Source organism: Phocoena sinus, chromosome 6 (genome assembly GCF_008692025.1).
Source record: "Phocoena sinus isolate mPhoSin1 chromosome 6, mPhoSin1.pri, whole genome shotgun sequence".
Lineage (NCBI taxonomy): Eukaryota > Metazoa > Chordata > Mammalia > Artiodactyla > Phocoenidae > Phocoena > Phocoena sinus.
Window position 1 is genome coordinate 43,221,300 of NC_045768.1, and position 20,938 is coordinate 43,242,237.

Here is a 20,938-nt window from a genome sequence, read left to right on the forward strand (position 1 = left end):
CAATTAATATAGATAACATATATGATATATAATATACATATATTTAATATGTTTATAAAATACATATTTCATTAGCTAGAACATTCCCATGTGAAAATGATGTTATATAAACAGTATACTATACATTTCAGTCATGATATATGGTACCCAGAATATCTTGAAAAATCAGGACAAAAAAAAATCAAGTAAGGAATGCTTCATCTATGCTTGATGCACAGCAAACACTTTCCAACTAGTAGGAAAGAATAAATAAAAAACCGATTAACATACTTACCAATACAGAATACAGAAATTTTGTGACAAGAACTACTTCAATGCAACCAACAGTTAAATTAACTTGACTGTCAAACACATTCATGTCTGTGTACGCAGAACCAGCAGTTGCACCCATATAAGAAACGATTCTGAAGCTGAAAACTTCTTTTCCAGTAATATAAACAGCCTTAATGAGAGAAAATTTAATTGTCAAAATCCACTTTCGAAATGATATGTCTTCAGTACAAAAATAAAGCAAACGCAAGATATACACACATATCTGGAAAATCTTATAAGTAGTCAAGACAAGTACAAATATGACAACAATTCTAACTTTTTTTTTTTTGCGGTACGCGGGCCTCTCACTGTTGTGGCCTCTCCTGTTGCGGAGCACAGGCTCTGGACGCGCAGGCTCAGCGGCCATGGCTCACGGGCCCAGCCACTCCGCGGCATGTGGGATCTTCCCGGACCGGGGCACGAACCCGTGTCCCCTGCATCGGCAGGCGGACTTTCAACCACTGCGCCACCAGGGAAGCCCCTAACTTCTTTATTAGAATCTACACTGCAAGTTTTTTCAAATCAGTAGTGGCAACTCCCTTTATGGGCCATGAAATCAATTTACTAGGTCTGGCACAAGACTTTTTTAAATGGAAAAAACAGAAAAAAAATCAGAATACACATTTTCATTTAGTGTGTATACATGTGTACTGAGAACTGCCATATAAAGGTATTTTTCAGTCACTGTCAAAACTTAATATAATCTATTTTCTTCATTTGAGATATGTGAATAATTATCCAGATCCTTCCAAGGAGTTTTCTCCTATCACTATACTTCTGTTCCTTACTAGTTTGTCAAGAGTCATCTCAATTGCCAAACAAGAATTACCTACAGCAGTATAATGTCTCAAGCTCTGCAATACCAGTTAAAAATGGTGGAGATATTAGCAGATGTGAAATGTCAAAAATATTCTGAAAGATAAACAGAGCACTCACTAACTTAGTTTATAGCTTTCTTGACCCTCTAGATGCTAGAAGTAAGGCAGAGGGGCTGAAGAATCATCAAGAAGTAAATGAATTCCAACCATGGAACAAAAAAACCTCAGGAATCAAGGATAGTTGTCTGAAGGTTGAGGTGTAAGATGAGACTAAACAGAAGTCTATAGGAATTCTGCTTCTGCCTAGGATGTAGAATGCTGGAGAGACAGTTACTCCAAACCTTAAGAACAAGAAAAACAAAAACAGATAAACTACAAAATCATAACTTTTCTTAAAACCATTAGAAATCTGAGGTCACAAGCCAACTAAGCAGCCTAAATTCTAAAGAAAAAAGGTACCTTCAAGAGAGAACCTTAAGCACCAGCTCACCTGTGGTAAGGGGCAGAAGAAAAGAGCTGTCAGATACCATACAAGCTAAGTAAGAAGTCAGATAAAATGGTAAAGGTTGACTATGAACTTATAATGTGATATACAGAATCCCTGGGAGTCAACAGACACAAGAGGAGCTCACACTTAGTTGCAAGCACTTCACTGTGTGCTTTCTGCTGGGAACTCCTGAGGGACTGGGGCCAGAGTGGAATACCAGAGGAAGCTTTCCTTGGTACAACCCTCAAAGAGAGGAGAAGCCTCCACTCTAGAAAAGGCCCAAAGTTCCATCAGGATTATTCTCTTAGAAAAGAAGCCTTAAGAAATTAGCAGACAGGCAGTAACCTTGTTGCCCTCAGAGCACAGGTGAAGATACCATACCCTAGAGGAAAAGATAAAACTCCCTCTACACTCGGGGGAAGAAACCGTCCTGGGACCCATTATAGAGCACCTTCTACTGGAGCAGGAAGGCATACTCTCCCATACAGGAGCTACCAAAGATCTGAGTCAAATGCCATGGGAGGGATGGACAGGATCACCAAGAATGCCCCATTTCTGAGACCTGGAGAAACAGATCTGGCTAGACTGAACCTGAACTAGGACAACTGACAAGCCTACCTAAAACATTTTCCCACTCTACCGCCACCCCCAAATACCATCAAGATGGCAAGCTCTACGAAAAAGCAGCAGTAGACTCTAAACATCAAGGAAAGAGCCAAGAGTATGGAAAGAGAACTTTCTGAGGTACAAGAGTAGAGGAAAAGTCAACAGCACAGTATGAAGCAGCACTCCAACAAAAAATCCCCCACATAGCTGAAGGGATGTGAAGCAGTGGTATACTGAAGGGAATCATATTAAACAAGAAAACTCAAACCCAGTTCAGCTCTCCATTAACTGGATTCAATCCCCCATGTTAATAGACTAGCAGAAATAGGAGGCACACTCACTTTCAGACATAAATACTATTCACTTCTGTCTCTATTATCCTACATAGGATGTCTGACCGTCAATCATTAGTGACGAAACAACCCAAAAAGCAAGAAGAAAATAAATGACAAAGCAATCAACAGAATCAGACTTGCTTATAACATAGATGTTGGAACTTTCAGCCGGTGGATTATGAATTATTATGATTACTAAGGTAAGTGCTTCTAGTGGAAAATATGAATGAACAGACTGAAGAATATGAGCAGAGAAATGGAAAACAGAAAAAAGACTCAAAGGGAAATATTAAAGATTAAAAAAACATGGTAATAGATGAAGAATACTTTCAATGGGTTTATTAGCATATTCAATGGAGCCAAGGACAAAATCAGTGAACTTAAAAATAGGTCAAAAGAAATTACACAAGCGAAACATAATGAGAAAAGAATGGGAAGAGTTGAACAGAGGATCCAAAGGTTATGGGACAATATCTAACAGGAATCTAATAAGAATTTTTGGAACCCAAGAGGAAGAAGAATAGGAGGAGGCAGAGGAGGAAGAGGAGGTGAGGAAGCGAGAGAGGTGGAAGCAGAACTATTTGAAAAGGTATAAAAAATATTGAGACAGATCCAGAAAACTCTGAACAGGACAAATATGAAAATATACTTTCATATACCTAGCATACCATACACAAATTCTCAAGGCAGTCAGATAAAGATGAGAAATTATGTACACCTAGCAAAAATATCACTCAGAAAATGAAGGTGAAATAAAAGCCTTTTTTTTTTTCCAGTTCTGATGCCTCCTTCCTGCCAAAAGATGAAATAATTCGTAACCTGCAGACCTGCATTATAAGAAATGATTAAGTTCTTCGAGTAGAAATACAAATAACAGAATTTTGAAGGTACATGAAGAAATGAGTTCCAGAAATAGTTAGAATAAAGGTAAATACATCTCTTATAAAAAATTAATTGCTCTAAAGAAAACTGGCTAAACCCCGATTGGTAGGTATACATTGTGGGCTTTCAGCATACACAAAAGTAAAATACATTACAATAATACTGTAATAGGCAAGAAGTAGGAATTGACAGTATAGCACTGTTAAGATATGCGATACTACATAAAGCAGTAAAATATCAATGGAAGGTAGACTGTAATATCCCTGATACTATTAATCAATAAAAAACAATATCTTCCATAAGTCACATGAGTGACTTGTGACTATCCCCCTTGAGCCCAACAGAAGAGAAGAAATTTTCATAAGGCAGTGTTTAGTGCACAGAGGTTGTGGCCTAGGAGACAACAGGTGCAGATAAGGGGTAAATAAAACACCATACTGAAAAAATGGGTATTTTAAGTAAAAATCTGTAAATTGAAATGTAAGGTCCCCACATTCTTCAACCAACTGGCTCCCTGAATCTAGACTGTCAGGCCTATACTTATAGTACTTTTCTAAAAGGAAAATGACTGGCCTGAGAGAGGGGAAAAAAAAAACAAACTTTAGATACTCAAGTTTTGAGGCCATCAAATCACTACATTACTGACTGACCATCTACCGTGATGTCCACCTGTCCCAACTCCTGCCCACACAAAGCTTCCAATCAGCTCTGAATATCTAGGCAAAATTACAAAGTCCTTCTAGGAGAAAGAAAGTGAAACTGTCATCAGAATCATAAGCAGCAATGTGACTGAACACTAGGCCAGAAGACACAGAATAACGTGTTTAAGATCATCTAGAAAAAAAAATGCAAGCTAAAGAATCAAAATCCAGCCAAAGTACTCTGTAAATATAAATGTAATGCAACATACAGACACTCATGGAGTACTACTCTTATGACTATGAGCCCTGCCTACAGAATCTACCAGGGAATAAACTTTTAAGTAGCCAAAATTTTGAAGATGTCAGCATAAAGACTGGTGAAAACTCCCATTTAATAAAGAAGAAATGTTTGAATCAGAATATTATCATTTTGCAATCCTTAATGAAATAATGGTTTTTAACATTACAAAAACGACAGCTAGACACTGTGCATCCTTTGAAAATACACAACACCAACTATGAAGTATTCTTGCCCTCCCCAGCCCCTGTAAAAAAAACCAAAAATAACCCTGAATCTCACTGAATGAGATTTAACTATCAATTTACAGGAAATACAGGGAATAGAGGAACATGTTAAATATCATGAGAACACAATCAGCACAAGCTGATGGAAAATTCTACAAAACAAATAGGATAGCAACAAATGTCAAGGGAGAGAAAGACAGAAAATTATAGATTAAAACAGACTTGAGAGGCATATTAATCAAAACGCAATGTATGGACCTCCTCTGGATCTGATCTAAACAAACTAAAGGAAAAAAATTATGAGACACTCAAGGAAATATGAGAACTCACTGTATGGTTGATAACATTAAGAAATAACTGTGCCACCGGTCAGAACGGCCATCATCAAAAAATCTACAAACAAGAAATGCTGGAGAGGGTGTGGAGAAAAGGGAACCTTCCTGCACTGTTGGTGGGAATGTAAATTGATACAGCCACTATGGAGGACAGTATGGAGGTTCCTTAAAAAACTTAAAATAGAACTACCATACCACCCAGCAATCCCACTACTGGACATATACCCTGAGAATACCATAATTCAAAAGAAGTCATGTACCACAATGTTCACTGCAGCTTTATTTACAATAGCCAGGACTTGGAAGCAACCTAAGTGTCCATCGACAGATGAATGGATAAAGAAGATGTGGCACATATATACAATGGAATATTATGCAGCCATAAAAAGAAATGAAACTGAGTTATTTGTAGTGAGGTGGATGGACCTAGAGTCTGTCATACAGAGTAAAGTAAGTCAGAAAGAGAAAAACAAATACCATATGCTAACACATATATATGGAATCTAAAAAAAAAATGGTTCTGAAGAACGTAGGGGCAGGACAGGAATAAAGACTCAGATGTAGAGAATGGACTTGAGGACACGGGGAGGGGAAGGGTAAGCTGGGACGAAGTGAGAGAGTGGCATGGACATATATACACTACCATATGTCAAATAGATAGCTATTGGGAAGCAGCTGCATAGCACAGGGAGATCAGCTCGGTGCTCTGTGACCACCTAGAGGGGTGGAATAAGGAGGGTGGGAGGGAGATGCAAAAGGGAGGAGATATGGGGATTTATGTATATGTATAGCTGATTCACTTTGTTATAAAGCAGAAACTAACACACCGTTGTAAAGCAATTATACTCCAATAAAGATGTTTTAAAAAAAGAAATAATTGTGCCCAGCCCCAGGCCGGGAGGCCCACATGGGGGAACTGCAGGCTGGGGCCCCTCTGGACGATGGCAGCGGCTGGACAGGAAGTGAGGAAGGAAACGAGGAGGGCACTGGCAGCAGTGAGGGGGTGGGGGGAGACAGGGGCCCAGGCACAGAGGGTGTATGGAGTCCAGACATCGAACAGAGCTTCCAGGAGGCCTTGGCCATCTACCTACCCTGTGGCTGGTGGAAAATCATCCTGTCTGATGAAGGCAAGATATATGGTCGGAATGAACTGATTGCCCGCTACATCAAGCTGAGAACGAGGAAGACTCAAACTTGCAAACAGATCTCTAGTCATATCCAGGTTTTGGCCTGAAGGAAATCGAGGGAAATCCAGTCCAAGCTCAAGGACCAGGTTTTCAAGGACAAAGCTTTCCAGACAATGGCCACCATGTCCTCGGCCCAGCTCATCTCAGCACCTTCCCTGAAGGCCAAACTTGGTCCTACCGGTCCTCAGGCCCCAGAGTTTTTCCAGTTTTGGTTGGGGGGTTTTGGGCCCCCTGGAATGTTCCAGATGTGAAGCCATTCTCGCAGACACTGTTCTCCTTGTCACTGACTCCTCCTGACCTCCCAGGGTACAAGACCCCCAAGCCCTCTCACCTCCTGCTTTGCCTCCACCTGCCCCATCAGCCCCAGCCTGGCAGGCTCGGGCTCTGGGCACTGCTCGGTTGCAGCTGGTGGAGTTCTCGGCCTTTGTGGAACCTCTGGATGCAGCTGACTCTTACCAGAGGCACCTGGTTGTACACAGCAGCCAGCACTACCCCAGCCCCAAAACTCCCCCCTTCGGGATTGTGGACGTCCGGCAGATCTATGACAAATTCCCTAAGAAAAAGGGCGGTCTGCAGGAGCTGTATGACTGTGGGCCCCCCACGCCTTCTTCCTGGTCAAGTGTTGGGAGGACCTGACCTGGGGGCCGAGTGGTGGAGGTGGGGGCCGGCAGCAGCAGTGGTGGCTTCTATCTAGTGAGCAGCCAGTAAGAGAGCCTGGAGCACATGACCCTCACCTGTTCTTCCTGTTCCAAAGAAGAAGGTCTGCTTCTTTGGCAAGCAGGTGGTGGAGAAGGTGGGGACGGAGCATGCCCAGGTGGAGGACGGGAGGTTCATGTACTGCCTGCTGCGCTCACCCATGTGCGAGTACCTGGTGAATTTCCTGCACAAGCTTTGGCAGCTACCTGAGCGCTATATGATGAACAGTGTCCTGGAGAACTTCACCATCCTCCAGTGGTGACAGAGACACCCAAGAACTGCTGCTCTGCACCACCTACGTCTTCGAGGTCTCCACCAGTGAGCGAGGGGTCCAGCACCACATTTACCGCCTGGTCAGGGACTGAAGGGGGACCCCAGAAGTGGCCCACCCCCGGAATACCCTCCTCCCAGGAAGGACCTCCAGCTTTCCTCACGTTTCGTCCTTGGGGAGGGGGCTGCTCCCTATTAGGACCTTGAAAGGTGGGTGGTGAGTTGAATGGGCTGGGACTGAGAAGAAAGGATGGATCCTGATATTGGGACCTCACAGGGGTGTCTGAAAGGACAGGTCACTCCAGAGCATTTGACACTGGGGGCAGGAGTGAGACAACCCCTGGAACAGCACTGGTTTCTGTCTCTGACAGGTACCCTTCCCCTTCTCTGTTTTGGATGTTTTGGAAGGCCCCAGTTACACACTGGCTTGTCGCTCTCTGTTTTTCAGGGCCCTCTTTTTCCCAATCTGCCTCACCTTACCAGCCCCATCCTGGGACCCTGATACCAAATTTTGAAGGTTAACCCTTTCTGTGCAGGAGTAAAGCCAGCTGGGCCCTGGAAATTTTTTTTTTTTTTAACATTACAAGAGATATTTATAAGTGGGTGTTAGGGTCATGACATTTTCTCAGCTGGGCAAGCCAGTGGGGTGAGGCTTTTAAATCTCATGTCCCCTTCTAAACAAGCTGTGGCGCTAGGCTGTGTTGCCTCCTTCTCCTCTCCTCCCCCCAAAGTGTGTTCTGACAGAGGATAAAGCTATTTTACCAAAAAAGAAAGAAAGAAAGAAAGAATTGCTTGCTTTTTAAAGGCGAAATACCAATGGGATTTTTTCTTTGGTAGACCATGAAAGATTCTAAAATTTATATTTATATATGTAAACGCAAAAGTCCAGGAACAGCCAAGACATTATTGAAGAAAACAAACAAGATGGAAGATGAATTATAAAACTTAAGAATTAAGCTCAATAATTCAGTTTGGAATTGAAAGGCAGTATAAAATAGTTGTTAAGAGCATAAACTACAGAGCCTGAATGCATTACATCCAGGATGTTAGATGAAGCTCTACTAGATATGTGACCTCAAAAAAAACCTTTATGTGCTTCAGTTTCTTTATCCATAATATTGGAAAATGAAATTCTGATCTAAATGACATTTGTGAAGATTAAATAACTTAATATTTATAAAGCATTTAGAACACTATCCAGCACCAGGTAAGGACTATATGTATGTTTGGTACTGATTCAAGAATAAGTAAACCAATGGAACACAAAAGAGAGCCCAGAAATAAATCTATCCATATATCTACACTTAATATTTAATAGATATAGTACTATATACAAGTAAGAAAAGGATAGCTATTTAAATAAATGATACAAGGAAAAAAACAACCCAATGCGAAAAGAAAAATGAAATTGGACCCCAGCCTCAATTATATAGAAAAAATCAATTCCAAGTAGGATGATAGACCTAACAGTGAAAGGCAAAATTATATAACTTTTAGAAGGTCACATAGGGGAATAACTTTATGAATTCAGGGGATGGAATGATTTAGAAGACAAAATTCTCAAACCAAAAAAGAAAAGAATGATAAATTCAACTTCATTAAAAGTAATAACTTTTGTTCATCAAAAGACATCATAACCAAACTGGGAGTAACTATCTGAAACACAAACTAAGCAAGGAATAATGTATAAAATATTAAATGATTTCCTACAAATCAATAAAGAAAAAAATAAACATTCCTTCCTCTGAAATTGATAAATTAAACCAGGTGTCAGCAAACTACAAACAGCAGGATTAGGTAAAAATGGTTTACATACTTTTAAGTAGTTAAAAAAAAATCTAAATAATATTTTGTGACATATGCAAATTATATGAAATTTACATTTTATTATCCATAAAATAAAATTTTACTGGAACACAGCCAAATCACTCATTTACACAAATGACTGCTTTCACACTACAAGAGCAGGGCTGAAGAGTTGCAACAAAAACTTCATGGCCCACAAAGCCTAAAACACAATCTGGCTATTCACAGAAAAAGTTTACTGGCACCTGAGTTAAACTAATAGGCATCTCATAGAAGAGCAAGTATAAATAGTCTCTAAGTATATGAAAAGATGTGCAATTTCATTAGGGTGGTAAGAAAAATACAAACTGAAAACACCATATCATACACTCCAGATCTTCAAAAAATGTAATATCTGACAATTCCAAGCACTGGCATTGAAATGAAGTACCAGATCTCTCTTCCACTGCTCCTGGGAGTACATATGCCACTAGAAATAGATTCTCTGAAAAATGCTTGCATGAGATATGTCCAAGAACATATCAGAAGACATGTATTGATACAAGACTAGTTACAGAAGCAATACTCATAAAAACAAAAGAGTAGAAACTAAATATACATCAACAGAACAATGAATAAATAACCAGTGGTAATAAAAATGAATGAACTATACCTACAAACGACAACATGGATACACCTCAAAAATATAATGAATGGGGCTTCCCTGGTGGCGCACTGGTTGAGAGTCCACCTGCCGATGCAGGGGACACGGGTTCATGCCCCGGTCCGGGAGGATCCCACATGCTGCGGAGCGGCTGGGCCCGTGAGCCATGGCCACTGAGCCTGTGCGTCCGGAGCCTGTGCTCTGCAACAGGAGAAGCCACAACAGTGAGAGGCCCGCGTACCAAAAAAAAAAAAAAAAAAAAAAAAAAAATATATATATATATATATATATAAATAAAATGAATGATAAGATGCAAGGCTAAAGAAATACATATAAAATATGATCTCCTTTAAAAAGGGGAGTGCAAGATGAAACAACGTGTTACATAAGGATTCATACATAGTTGGTAACTATGTATAGTTGGTAAAAATACAAAAAGCCGGACATAGTTAACTCTCCAAGGAGACAGTACAATAAAGTCAAATTAGGGCATACTGGTGACTTCTGGGGTATGTTCTATTACTTGACTTGAGGGTTGGGTATAAAGGTATTTGTTTTACTGTTGTTCTTTACATTATATTACTTGCTTTTGTGTATATGCTATATTTCAAAATAAAACATATTTCCAAATACCACAAAACTGGGCAATATATTGTTTAAGGATGCAAACATATAAGGTTAAAAACTACAATGAAGAGTAAGGAGGAAAAAAAGCAAGGATATACAATTTATATAATAGCTTGTTATAATCTCAATTTTTAATAAAAATATGTAAGAATAGAAAAACCATATGTGCAAAAATTCCAAAAAAGATCCACATTACCAAATCTCACTCAAGAAGAACAAGAAAATCTGATTAGACTTACATCAAGTAAAGAAATGGAACAGTAATTAAAAATTCTTCCCCACAGAAAACCTCAAAGCCACACAGCTTCACTGCTGAGTTCCATCAAACACTTAAGAAGACATAATATATACCAATTCTACATAAATCTTTCAGAAAACAGATGAGAAAACACTTCCAAATTCATTTTATGAAGCCAATATTAGCCTGATACTAAAGACAGAAAAGTATAAAACAGTTAGAAATACTGGTGTACCTACCCCCAAGAATTAACAAGCTTAACAACTGGATAAATTTTTAAACACTCATAATTTACAGTGATATTTTATTTCATGAGAATGTCAGGTCAGCTAGAATCTTTTTCAGGTTATGGCACACATAAATAACAGTATCTGTACAATGATACTAGTATAAATGAATGCTGCTCCAGGACAGAGCAAAATAATCTGAGAACTCTAGTCCCTTCTCCAGCTGCCCAGAAAGCTGAAGGGCTCAATATATTATACTTAAACCCACTCAGGGCACAATAGTGTGTCATGGAACAGTTAATTACAAAGCTCTGATCCAGGGCAAAAAGATTATGTCTCTTTGGTTCATTGACATGTGGAGAGTTAATGAAGGTAGTTTGTTTAAAAATCATATATATTGGAATCAAAGTCAAAAAATATGGAAAGGAAAATGGGGTGGGACAAGAAGACACAAGTGAGAAACTTCATTTCGTAGCTTTTCTTAAGTTGGATTTTTAACCTTAAAGATGCATTAAAAATAAAATTACAGAGAAAAAAAGTAAATGTCTTAGGTTATAATATCAGTTCCATTACTAACTACTTGTATGACTTGTAGTAGATTCATTTATTTATATTAGCTTTACTTTCTAAATAGGACAAATAAAATGGACAATCTACTTCCTGAACGCTCTAATACTATAATTTTTCAAATAAAAGCAATGGAAGCAAATCAAACCATGGCTTCTGAAAAATTTCTTGTTCTTTATTCCTATGAGCCATGTACCTTTGATGTTTTGGGGACTCTTGTTATCTCATGCTAACAAACCACAATAAGAAAATATAAGGCATAAGAATTTTTATTTAACATAAAAATCAGGTCATCACTGTATCTCATCAGTATTATTTGCTAATAAGCCTATACATCTATTTCCTTTCTTCCTGTCACATTCCGAACTTTGACTCCCTGACTCAACAAGTACCTCAGCCTTTTCTAATCCTACTATTTGATAGTCTCTTCACTCCTTTAAATATACCACCTTACCCAGATGCTCCACTGTTTAAAAATTACCTGTCCAACTCCACAACAGTATCTAGTCCAAGAACCTTACTCTCTTGCACCCAGTAACAACAAAAGGACCTATACTTCAACCACTAGCCACCTAGTTCCAAGGACTCTCTTAACATTATAATGCTACATTAATAAGTATCCATGAAAATAAACTTAAAAAAAAAAAGCTCGTTTATTCAATCTGACTTCATATCCTCTGCTCTGAAATCTGAAATGCATTACAAGGTTCATAATACTTCAAAATAGCAAAAAGATAAAAAGTAAATAATGCATTTGCTACTCCCCTCCCCCCCTCCCCACAAAAGCACTCCACAACTAAGTTCCAGCAGTATCACTTGTACTAATTTCATTTATGAGATACTTAATCGTCATTTTACAAATAAACAGATTCTGAGATTAGGCCACCCAACTACTGAAGAGCAGGGCTAAAATAAGAACCTAATTATGCCTAACTTCAAAGCCCATGGACCTACTAAGACACACTGTTAAAATCCGATGACTGTTTAATTTATACCTATGAACAATCTTAAAGGACAATTATATTTAATAATGTTAAAGAACAGAAACAAATTCATACCTTTTTGTATACAGCTGCTACATCAGAATCCAGAACAATTATATTCCTTAGCTTTGCATTTACTTCAGTCACTGATGGCCTCATAATCATCTCAGAATCAAGCCCTAAGGGAAAAAAAAATTATTAAATTCTTTTTCCTTCATTTAAAAGTTCTGAATTTACTTTTCCTCAAATCTTATTACCTTCAATCTTAATTTCTGAAATGTTGTGTTTCTGATCTTGAATAAAGATCTGTAAACATGATAATTCTGCTAAAATCTGTAAGGTAATAATATCTTCACTCTTGGATAGTTTTAAAGCTGCAAAAAGAAAGTCATATTGTAAAACACAAGACAAAACTTTTAGTAGTTACCTCACTACACTTATAAAGTAACTGAAATATCACAACAATGATAATGCTAGAGGAAAATGTGATTTGCAAATTGAAAGCAAGCAATATATTACCTACTAAATTAGGAATGCTAAAGAAAATCAAATCCAATGAAAACAAAGCCAAACAAATGCAAAGAGACAAAACAAAAATAGTTCCTAGATGAGAATAACATTTGAAACTAAGAAGTTGTAGTTCTAAAATCATAAATCTTTTGCGATTTAATGATTACAGGGTGATACATATTATTATCAAACTTGCAACTTTTGACTGCTTAAAAAAGCACTCCGATTAAAAAATATACTCTCATATTATTCAAATTTTGTTAGTTCTATTTTTCTAATTTAAATAATATTAAATGCATGAAATTTGATTACATTAAATACTTCTACTGTATAATCTTCAACGAAAATGAATGATAAGATAAATAAAAGCCACTTTTCTTCAGCAATAATCACTTTACTATTATTTTCTAAAATTAACCTGGTATATAATGAATCTTTCTAAATATTAATCTAGCAATAGAATTCTAAAGCCAATATTATAATAATAACACAAGAGCCAAAATTTATTGATCTACTTAGTAAAAATTTGATGTTGAATTTTAAAGAAACATACGTATTTTTTTAATAAACTCTCCTTTGTCTTCAGTCTCTGCAATATGCACTGGGGCTGGTTTTTCCTCCGAATATGGAAGGATATTATTAAAATAATTTATTGTATTCAGAAGTGCTTCAGTATGTAAATGAATATCCAAAGAGGAAAAATTCACCTAAAGAACAAAGCTGATTTTAGTAACACAACAAATATTTGTCTGTATTCTTTGTGGTATAAAGGATACAATTTATAATATTCAATTTTTATCCTCAATGATCTTACAGTTCTAGTTATAAAATAATTTTCATAATATATTTGCTTAGAAATACAGTATCTAATTAAAAAATAAATTACTATTCACCTATACCTTAATCAGTTGCACAACATTGTTATAGGTGTCCTTCAACGTTGTTATGGGTAAATTCTTTTCAGCCTATACAAAGTGAAAAAAACAAATCTGTTAGATTATCATAGGAAGACATACGTATATATATAATTACATAATGGTCCTAACACACATTTATATAATTTTGCCAGCTATTTATTTATATATATATATATGTAATTACTTAAACAAATGACTGCTTCACCAGAACAAATTTGCTAAGTATTCAATAAATGTTACATACTATCTTGCTTATTATCAAGAGTGGATATCTAGGTATTATCACATGTAGAGGACAATCATTTAGTCAGCGACAACTCTGTAAGATACTTCCCAAATCTTCCTATATGTTAAAACAAAATTTTGACGCAACAGTCTGCCAGGTATCAAATACTCTGTGGTATCTTTAGATTTGGAACATTTCTACAATATAAAAGCTGTTAATTCATAAACAACAAAACACTAAAATAGCTATATCAATAATAGTAAAAAATGGTCTTAAAAGTGATATAATTCTCATTTACCATTAAGTACTGTAATTATTAAAATAACATGGCACTTACATAAAAACAGATCAATGAAAACAAGGGCTAAATCACATGTAGACCACAGTACACATAAAAACTTAATAAATGACGAAATGGTTATCATAAATCCATAGGAAAGGAATAGAGTCACTGACAGCAGGAAAATTAGGTAACTTCAAACAATGGTGGGAAATCAAGTGAAAGCCTCATCTTATATCCTATACCACAATAAATTCCATCAAGACTGAAAAGTTTGTTGACATCCTGATGGGGGGGGGAAATAGCCAAACTGCAGGTCATTTCTACTTAGAATGTGGGCTGCTTATTATCTTGCTATGTGAAGTGTTTATAAATCACAAGTATCTAACAGAGGATGACAAAACAAAAAAATCTTTAACTTTTAGGAGTTATAGCGATCACATCAGAATGAAGATTAAACTGAATATTGCTAAACTTATAAAACTTGATTTTAATATTTCAGCAGCATGCTTACCATAACAAGAACATAAATCAAACTACTTACCTTCACATATTCCAGGGTTAACAGATCTTCCATTGTGTTATCCAGTGTTGTAATCAAATAAACTGGTTTCTTGTTTTCATCTAAAAATAATTTCTAAAATTATTCTTTCATAGAAAAACTAATGGAAAATAAATGCAGGCAATATTAATAATTATAGAATTGGAAAAGAAGGATTTCCTGTATCATATCAATTCTGGGCCTTGATTTCTGTATTACTCAACTCAGGTCCTTCATCCTTTATTTTAAACTCTAAAAATGTAATTTCATCTCACAATTCCCTTCTCTTATGCCACAATGCTGAAGATTCTTACCCTTCTAAACCTAGATAGGAAGATGAAGAGATTCTAGTCCTGAGTCATAGAAATAGCTAGAAAGAAAACTGTCAGTATCTCTAAAATCCTAATTGTAGAGAAAAAGCATCAGGTATCTGATGAGAAACTAAATTGTTGGCTGTATTAGTTTAGATTAAAATAAACTATTACCATATTATCAGTCTTTACTAGTTGTATTGTTGCTGCTGCTCAAAATCTACGAAGATAAGTGAGGAAACTGCTGTAGAATAGTATTTTGTGTAAAGTCTTTATAACTATCATCAGCAAATTACTTACGACTGTTCAAAATCAATAACTAGATACTGGAAGAAAGGACTACAAACCAATCATACTACTCTTCAGGAAAAAAATGCAACATATTTCCACAGAATCCTCCAGATTTAAAAGCTTATTAGCAATTAAGCTAGTCTTCTACTGTAGATGCTAATCACATTTCAATCCTTAAGAAGGTCTCCACTTTTTTCACACATTTATTCATTCATTGAATAACTATTTACTGATCATTTACTTTGTGTAAGAAATTGTGCTATTCACTTCTTCCTACTCTTTCTAAGAAAACAGAAGCAAATATATTACAAAATAGGTGCACTAATAATTATATATCTTGTATTATGTGTGTAAGGGTTTTCTTATCATTTGTTTTTGGGAAAACAAAAAATTATAAAAAACATAAATATTAACAACTGCTATGATACTTCTGGATTACTGGTGAACACTATCAAGTTGGTTTACTTTTCTTTCCAACTGCCAGAGCAAACTTGATGTAAAAAGCATAATAAAGCAGAACTCTGTATCTTCCATGTATGATAATTTTTTCAGGAAGAGATAATCATAACACAATTCACCACATGCAAGTTCTCAGAGGCTACAGAACAAGTGTAGAGTATGGAACTAAAATGTATAAATCATATCCAATGATTAAGTTTTCAGGTCACAATACTTAATCTGCTTCCCAAAATACAAAGATCACATTTAATTCAGGGCTCACAAAAAAGGGGAAGTTTTCATTATACCAGTTAACTGACATCTTTTGTCTGGGAATGAGTTCCCAGAGAAGATGGCCTTCTCAAATCCTTGAGATGTACATAAGCATATTCCTTACCTTTCTTATTCCCACAGATAGTTCATTTTTACTTTAGTTCTCTAACTCCCTTATTTTCTGTATCTCAATTCACTGGGGAAAAAAATTCCTAAATGAGCTCAAAAGATTTCACAAGATAGCTTCCATTAAAAACTTAAATAACTTATAAACATTAAAAAAATAAAAAGTCAACCATCAAAAGAACATGGAAGAATTTCCTGGTGGCCCAGTAGTTAGGATTCGGCACTTCACTGCCAGGGTCCAGGTTCTATCCCTGGTCAGGGAACTAAGATCCTGTGAGCTGTGCAATGCAGTCAAAAAATAAGTTTTTTTAAATTAAAAAAAAAAAGAACATTGATTCCAGGACAGCTAAGAGTAAGGTACTTTTATACACATGCAAATAGAACACATTCATGTGGTCTCAAAAACAAAAGTAAAGCCCTACTAACTTTTAGTTAGAAAAAAATTATTTTAGCCAACTGTATCAATGATCACTTTGAACATCAATGATCTAAATGTACCAAATAAAAGACAACAATTGCCAAAATGGATCAAAAAACAAGACCCAAGTATACACTGTCTACAAGAAACCCACTTTAAATACAAAAGTATGTATAGATTGAAAGTAAACAGATGTTTAAAAATATATTATGTTAACACTAATAAGGAGAAAGCAGAGATAGCTATATAAATTTTCAGACAGAGCAGACTTCAAAGCATGCAAAAGTTATCAGGGATAAAGAAAGGCATTACATAATGATAAAGGGGTCAATTCTCCATTAGAACACAACAATCCTTAAGGTGTACTTATCTAACAATAGAAAGCAAAAGTGATAATACTGCAAAGGGAAATAAATGAACCCACTACACTTCACACCCCTCTATCAAAAATGGACAGATCTAGCAGACGAAAAATCAGTAAGGACATAGTTGAACTCAGTAATACCATCAAATAACTGGATGTAATGGATATCTACAGACTACTTTATCCAGCAAGAGCAGAATATTCATTCTTCTTAAGCTCACATGGAATATTCACCAAGATCAACCACATTCTCAGCCACAGAACACACCTTAGCAAATTTTAAAAAAAGAAATCATACAACGTCTGCCTTCAGACCACAACAGAATTAAAATAGAAATCAGTAACAGAATAGTTGGAAAATTCCAAAATATTTGGAGAATAAACAACACACTTCTAAGTAACACGTAAGTCAAAAAAGAAATCTTAAAGAAAGAATTAAAAAACACTTGGAACTGAATAAAAATGACAACACACCTAATCAAAATCTGTGGGCTATAGTGAAAGCTGCACTTAGAGGGAAACATAGCACTGAATGCATATATTAGAAAAGAAGATTTAAAATCAATAATCTATGCTTCCACATCTTAGGAAACTAGAAAAAGAAGAAGAGAACAAATCCAAAGTAAGCAAAAGTAAAGAAATAATAAAAATTAGATCAGAAATCAATGAAACCAAAAGCAAGAAATCATTAGAGAAAATCAAAGAAACCAAAAGTGGTTCTCTGAAAAAAATCAACAAAGTTATACATCTCACCAGGCTAACTTAGGAAAAACAAAGAGAACACAAATTACTAGTATCAGAAATGAACAGAGGACATCACTATAGGTATCATGCACATTAAAAGAATAAAGAAATACTATGAACAACTCTGCCCACCAATTAGATAACCTAATAAAATGGAACAATTCCTTGAAAGACATACCCTGTCAAACTCACACAGGAATAAACAAACTGAATATTTATTAAAGAAATTAAGCCAATAATTAATACCCTTCCAAAACAGAAAGCACCAGGCCCAGATGGGTTCACTAATGAATGTTAACAAACATTTAAGGAAGATACTATACCAATTCTGTACAATCTCTTTCAGACTATAGAAACAGAAAATACTTCCTAACTCATTCTATGACGCCTGAATTACCCTAATACCAAAACTACAAACGCACAGACCAAAAAAAAAAAAAAAAAAACGGGGGAAAGGAGGAAGAAGGGAAGAAGAGAACTACAGGACAGGAATTTTCATTAACACAGATGCAAAAATCTTCAACAAAATAATAGCAAATTAAATCCAACAGTGGAAAATATTATGCACCATGACCAAGTAGGATTTATCCCAAGATAACAGGCTGGTTCAACATTCAAAAATCAACTGACATAATCCATCACATCCATAGGCTAAAGAAGAAAAACCATATGATCATATAAATTGATGCAGAAAAGGCATCTGACAATATCCAACAACCACTCATGATAAAAGCTCCCAGTGAACTAGGAATAAAAGAGAACTTCCTCAACTTGATAAAGAGTATCTTCAAACAACCTACAGCTAACATCATAATGGTGAGAAACTCAAAGCTTTCACACTAAGGAACACGGTAAGGATGTCCTTCCCCTCTTACCACCCATTTTCACATTGTAATGTAGGTCTTACCAAATACAATAAGAGAAGAAAAGAAATAAAAGGTATACAGACTAGGATGCAGACTGGGATGGAAGACATAAAACTGTTCACAGATTACATGATCATATATGCACAAAATCTAAAAGAATCAACAATAAAAAAACTCAAACTAGTATGTCATTATAGTAAGGTTGCAGGATACAAGTCAACGGCTTTCCTATATACCAAAAAAGGACAAAGTGGAATTTGAAATTAAAAACACAATTTTCATTTACATTAGCACCCCGATAATGTAATTCTTAGGGAAAAAAATCTAATAAAATATGCACAAGACCTCTATGAGGAAAACTACAAAACTCTAATTAGTGTTTAGAGTTCAAGAATCCAAATATATGGAGAAATGATCCATGTTCAAGGATAGGGAGACTCAACAGTTCCAAGATGTCAGTTATACCCAACCCGATCTATAGATTCAATGCAATACCAATCAAAATTCCAGGAACCAATTCATGTATACTGACAAATTGATTCTAAATTTCATAAGGAGAGGCAAAAGACCCAGAATACCTAAGACAATACAGACGGTCCCCAACTTACGATGGTTTGTATCATGATGGTAAAAAAACTTATATCCACATCTGGTGGCAGGGTCTGGGGAAGGGGCGGCAGGCGCCATGTCAGGCCGTGAAGGTGGCGAGAAGAAGCCCCTGAAGCAGCCCAAGAAGCAGGCCAAGGAGATGGACAAGGAAGATATGGCATTCAAGCAGAAACAGAAGGAGGAGCAAAAGAAACTCGAGGAGCTAAAAGCGAAGGCCACGGGGAAAAGCCCCCTGGCCACAGGTGGAATTTAGAAATCTGGCAAAAAGTAAGCTGTTCCTTGTGCCTGAGGCAATGATGATCCTTAGTTCCATTCCTGTTTAAACATCTGGATTAAACATCTGGATTCCCTGCCATAACATCTGTTGCCACCTATAGCTAGAATGAAGTGTTGTCTTGGAACCTATTGTACATTTAAGAATAAACTTTTGTGAAAAAAACCAAAAAACAAAACAAAGAAAAAAAAACTGATAAACTTACAACTACTGTACCCTTACAACCATACTGATTTTCACTTTCAGTACAGTATTCAATAAATTATATGAGATATTCATCACTTCATGATAAAACAGGCTTTGTGTTAGATGACATTGCTCAACTGTAGGCTAAATAAGTGTTCTGAGGATGTTTAAAGTATGCTGGGCTAAGCTATGATGTTCAGTAAATCAGGGGAATTAAATGCATTTCAGCTTAGAATATTTTCAACTTACAATGGTTTGTTGTGACATAATACCATCGAAAGTTGAGGAAGATCTATATTAAAGAAGAACGAAGTTGAAGGACTGACACTACCTGATTTTAGAACTTGCTATAAAGTTACAGTAATCAAGGCACTGTGGTACTGGCAAAAGAACAGACAAAACAGATCAATAGAACACAACTGAGAGTCCAGAAATACACTTCCTTAAATATACTCAATTGATCTTGGACTAAACAGCAAAGCAACACAATGGAGAAAGACAGTCTTTTTGACAAATGTTGATGGACTAAATGGATATCCACACACAAAAAACCACCCTTCACAAAAATCAACTCAAAATGGATGATGCATCTCCATATATAATACAAAACTATAAAATTTCAAGAATATGGGAGAATATCTAGACATTCTTGGATTGGCAATGACTTCTTTTTTTTTTTTTTTGCGGTACACGGGCCTCCCACTGTTGTGGCCTCTCCCATTGCGGAGCACAGGCTCCGGACGCGCAGGCTCAGCAGCCATGGCTCATGGGCCCAGCTGCTCCGCGGCATGTGGGATCTTCCCGGACCGGGGCACAAACCCGTGTCCCCTGCATCAGCAGGCAGACTCTCAACCACTGCACCACCAGAGAAGCCCAGCAATGACTTTTTAGGATCCAACACCAAAGGCATGATCAAGAAAAGGAAGAATCAATAAACTGGACTTCATTAGAAATAAAAATTCTTCTCTGCAAAAGACTATAAGAGAATGAAAAGACAAGCCACAGACTAGAAGAAAATATTTGCAAAAGACACATATGATAAAGGACTGTTATCCAAAATATACAAAGAATTCTTTAAATTCAACAAGGAAACAAACAATACAATTTAAAAAATAGGCCAAAGAATTTAACAGAGACCTCACCAGAGAAGATATACAGATGGCAAATAAACATATGAAAAGATGTTCTACGTTATCAAGGAAATGAAATTAAAACAACAGTAAGATACACTACACACCTTATTAGGATGCTCAAAATCCAGGCCATTGACACCAAACACTAGTGAGGATGTGGAGCAACAGGAACTCTCTTCATTACTGATGAGGATGCTAAAAGGTATAGCCACTTTGGAGAATGTTCGAGAGCTTCTTATAAAACTA

General features: G+C 36.4%; 2 protein-coding genes and 1 pseudogene across 7 annotated transcripts in view; 2 read left to right on the forward strand and 1 right to left on the reverse strand.

Moving 5' to 3' along the window:
- Nucleotides 1-20,938, reverse strand: part of VPS13A (vacuolar protein sorting 13 homolog A) — a 236,934-nt gene that overhangs the window by 121,221 nt on the left and 94,775 nt on the right. For all 6 annotated transcript variants that reach the window (XR_004350289.1, XR_004350290.1, XM_032634365.1 and 3 more), the window contains exons 27-32: nucleotides 14,663-14,742; nucleotides 13,595-13,660; nucleotides 13,249-13,402; nucleotides 12,443-12,559; nucleotides 12,261-12,364; nucleotides 275-442 (exon numbers count right to left, since the gene is read on the reverse strand). Coding sequence is in view for 4 of the 6 variants with exons in the window: in XM_032634365.1 (XP_032490256.1) it covers nucleotides 275-442; nucleotides 12,261-12,364; nucleotides 12,443-12,559; nucleotides 13,249-13,402; nucleotides 13,595-13,660; nucleotides 14,663-14,742 (689 nt within the window). In the remaining 2 variants the exon portion in view is untranslated. The remainder of the gene's footprint in view (nucleotides 1-274; nucleotides 443-12,260; nucleotides 12,365-12,442; nucleotides 12,560-13,248; nucleotides 13,403-13,594; nucleotides 13,661-14,662; nucleotides 14,743-20,938) is intronic.
- Nucleotides 5,849-7,248, forward strand: LOC116755236 (annotated as a pseudogene).
- LOC116755237 (translation machinery-associated protein 7) lies at nucleotides 19,138-19,530 on the forward strand. The gene has a single exon (XM_032634370.1). The coding sequence runs from the start codon at nucleotides 19,176-19,178 to the stop codon at nucleotides 19,350-19,352; it is 177 nt and encodes a 58-aa protein (XP_032490261.1). The 5' UTR covers nucleotides 19,138-19,175; the 3' UTR covers nucleotides 19,353-19,530.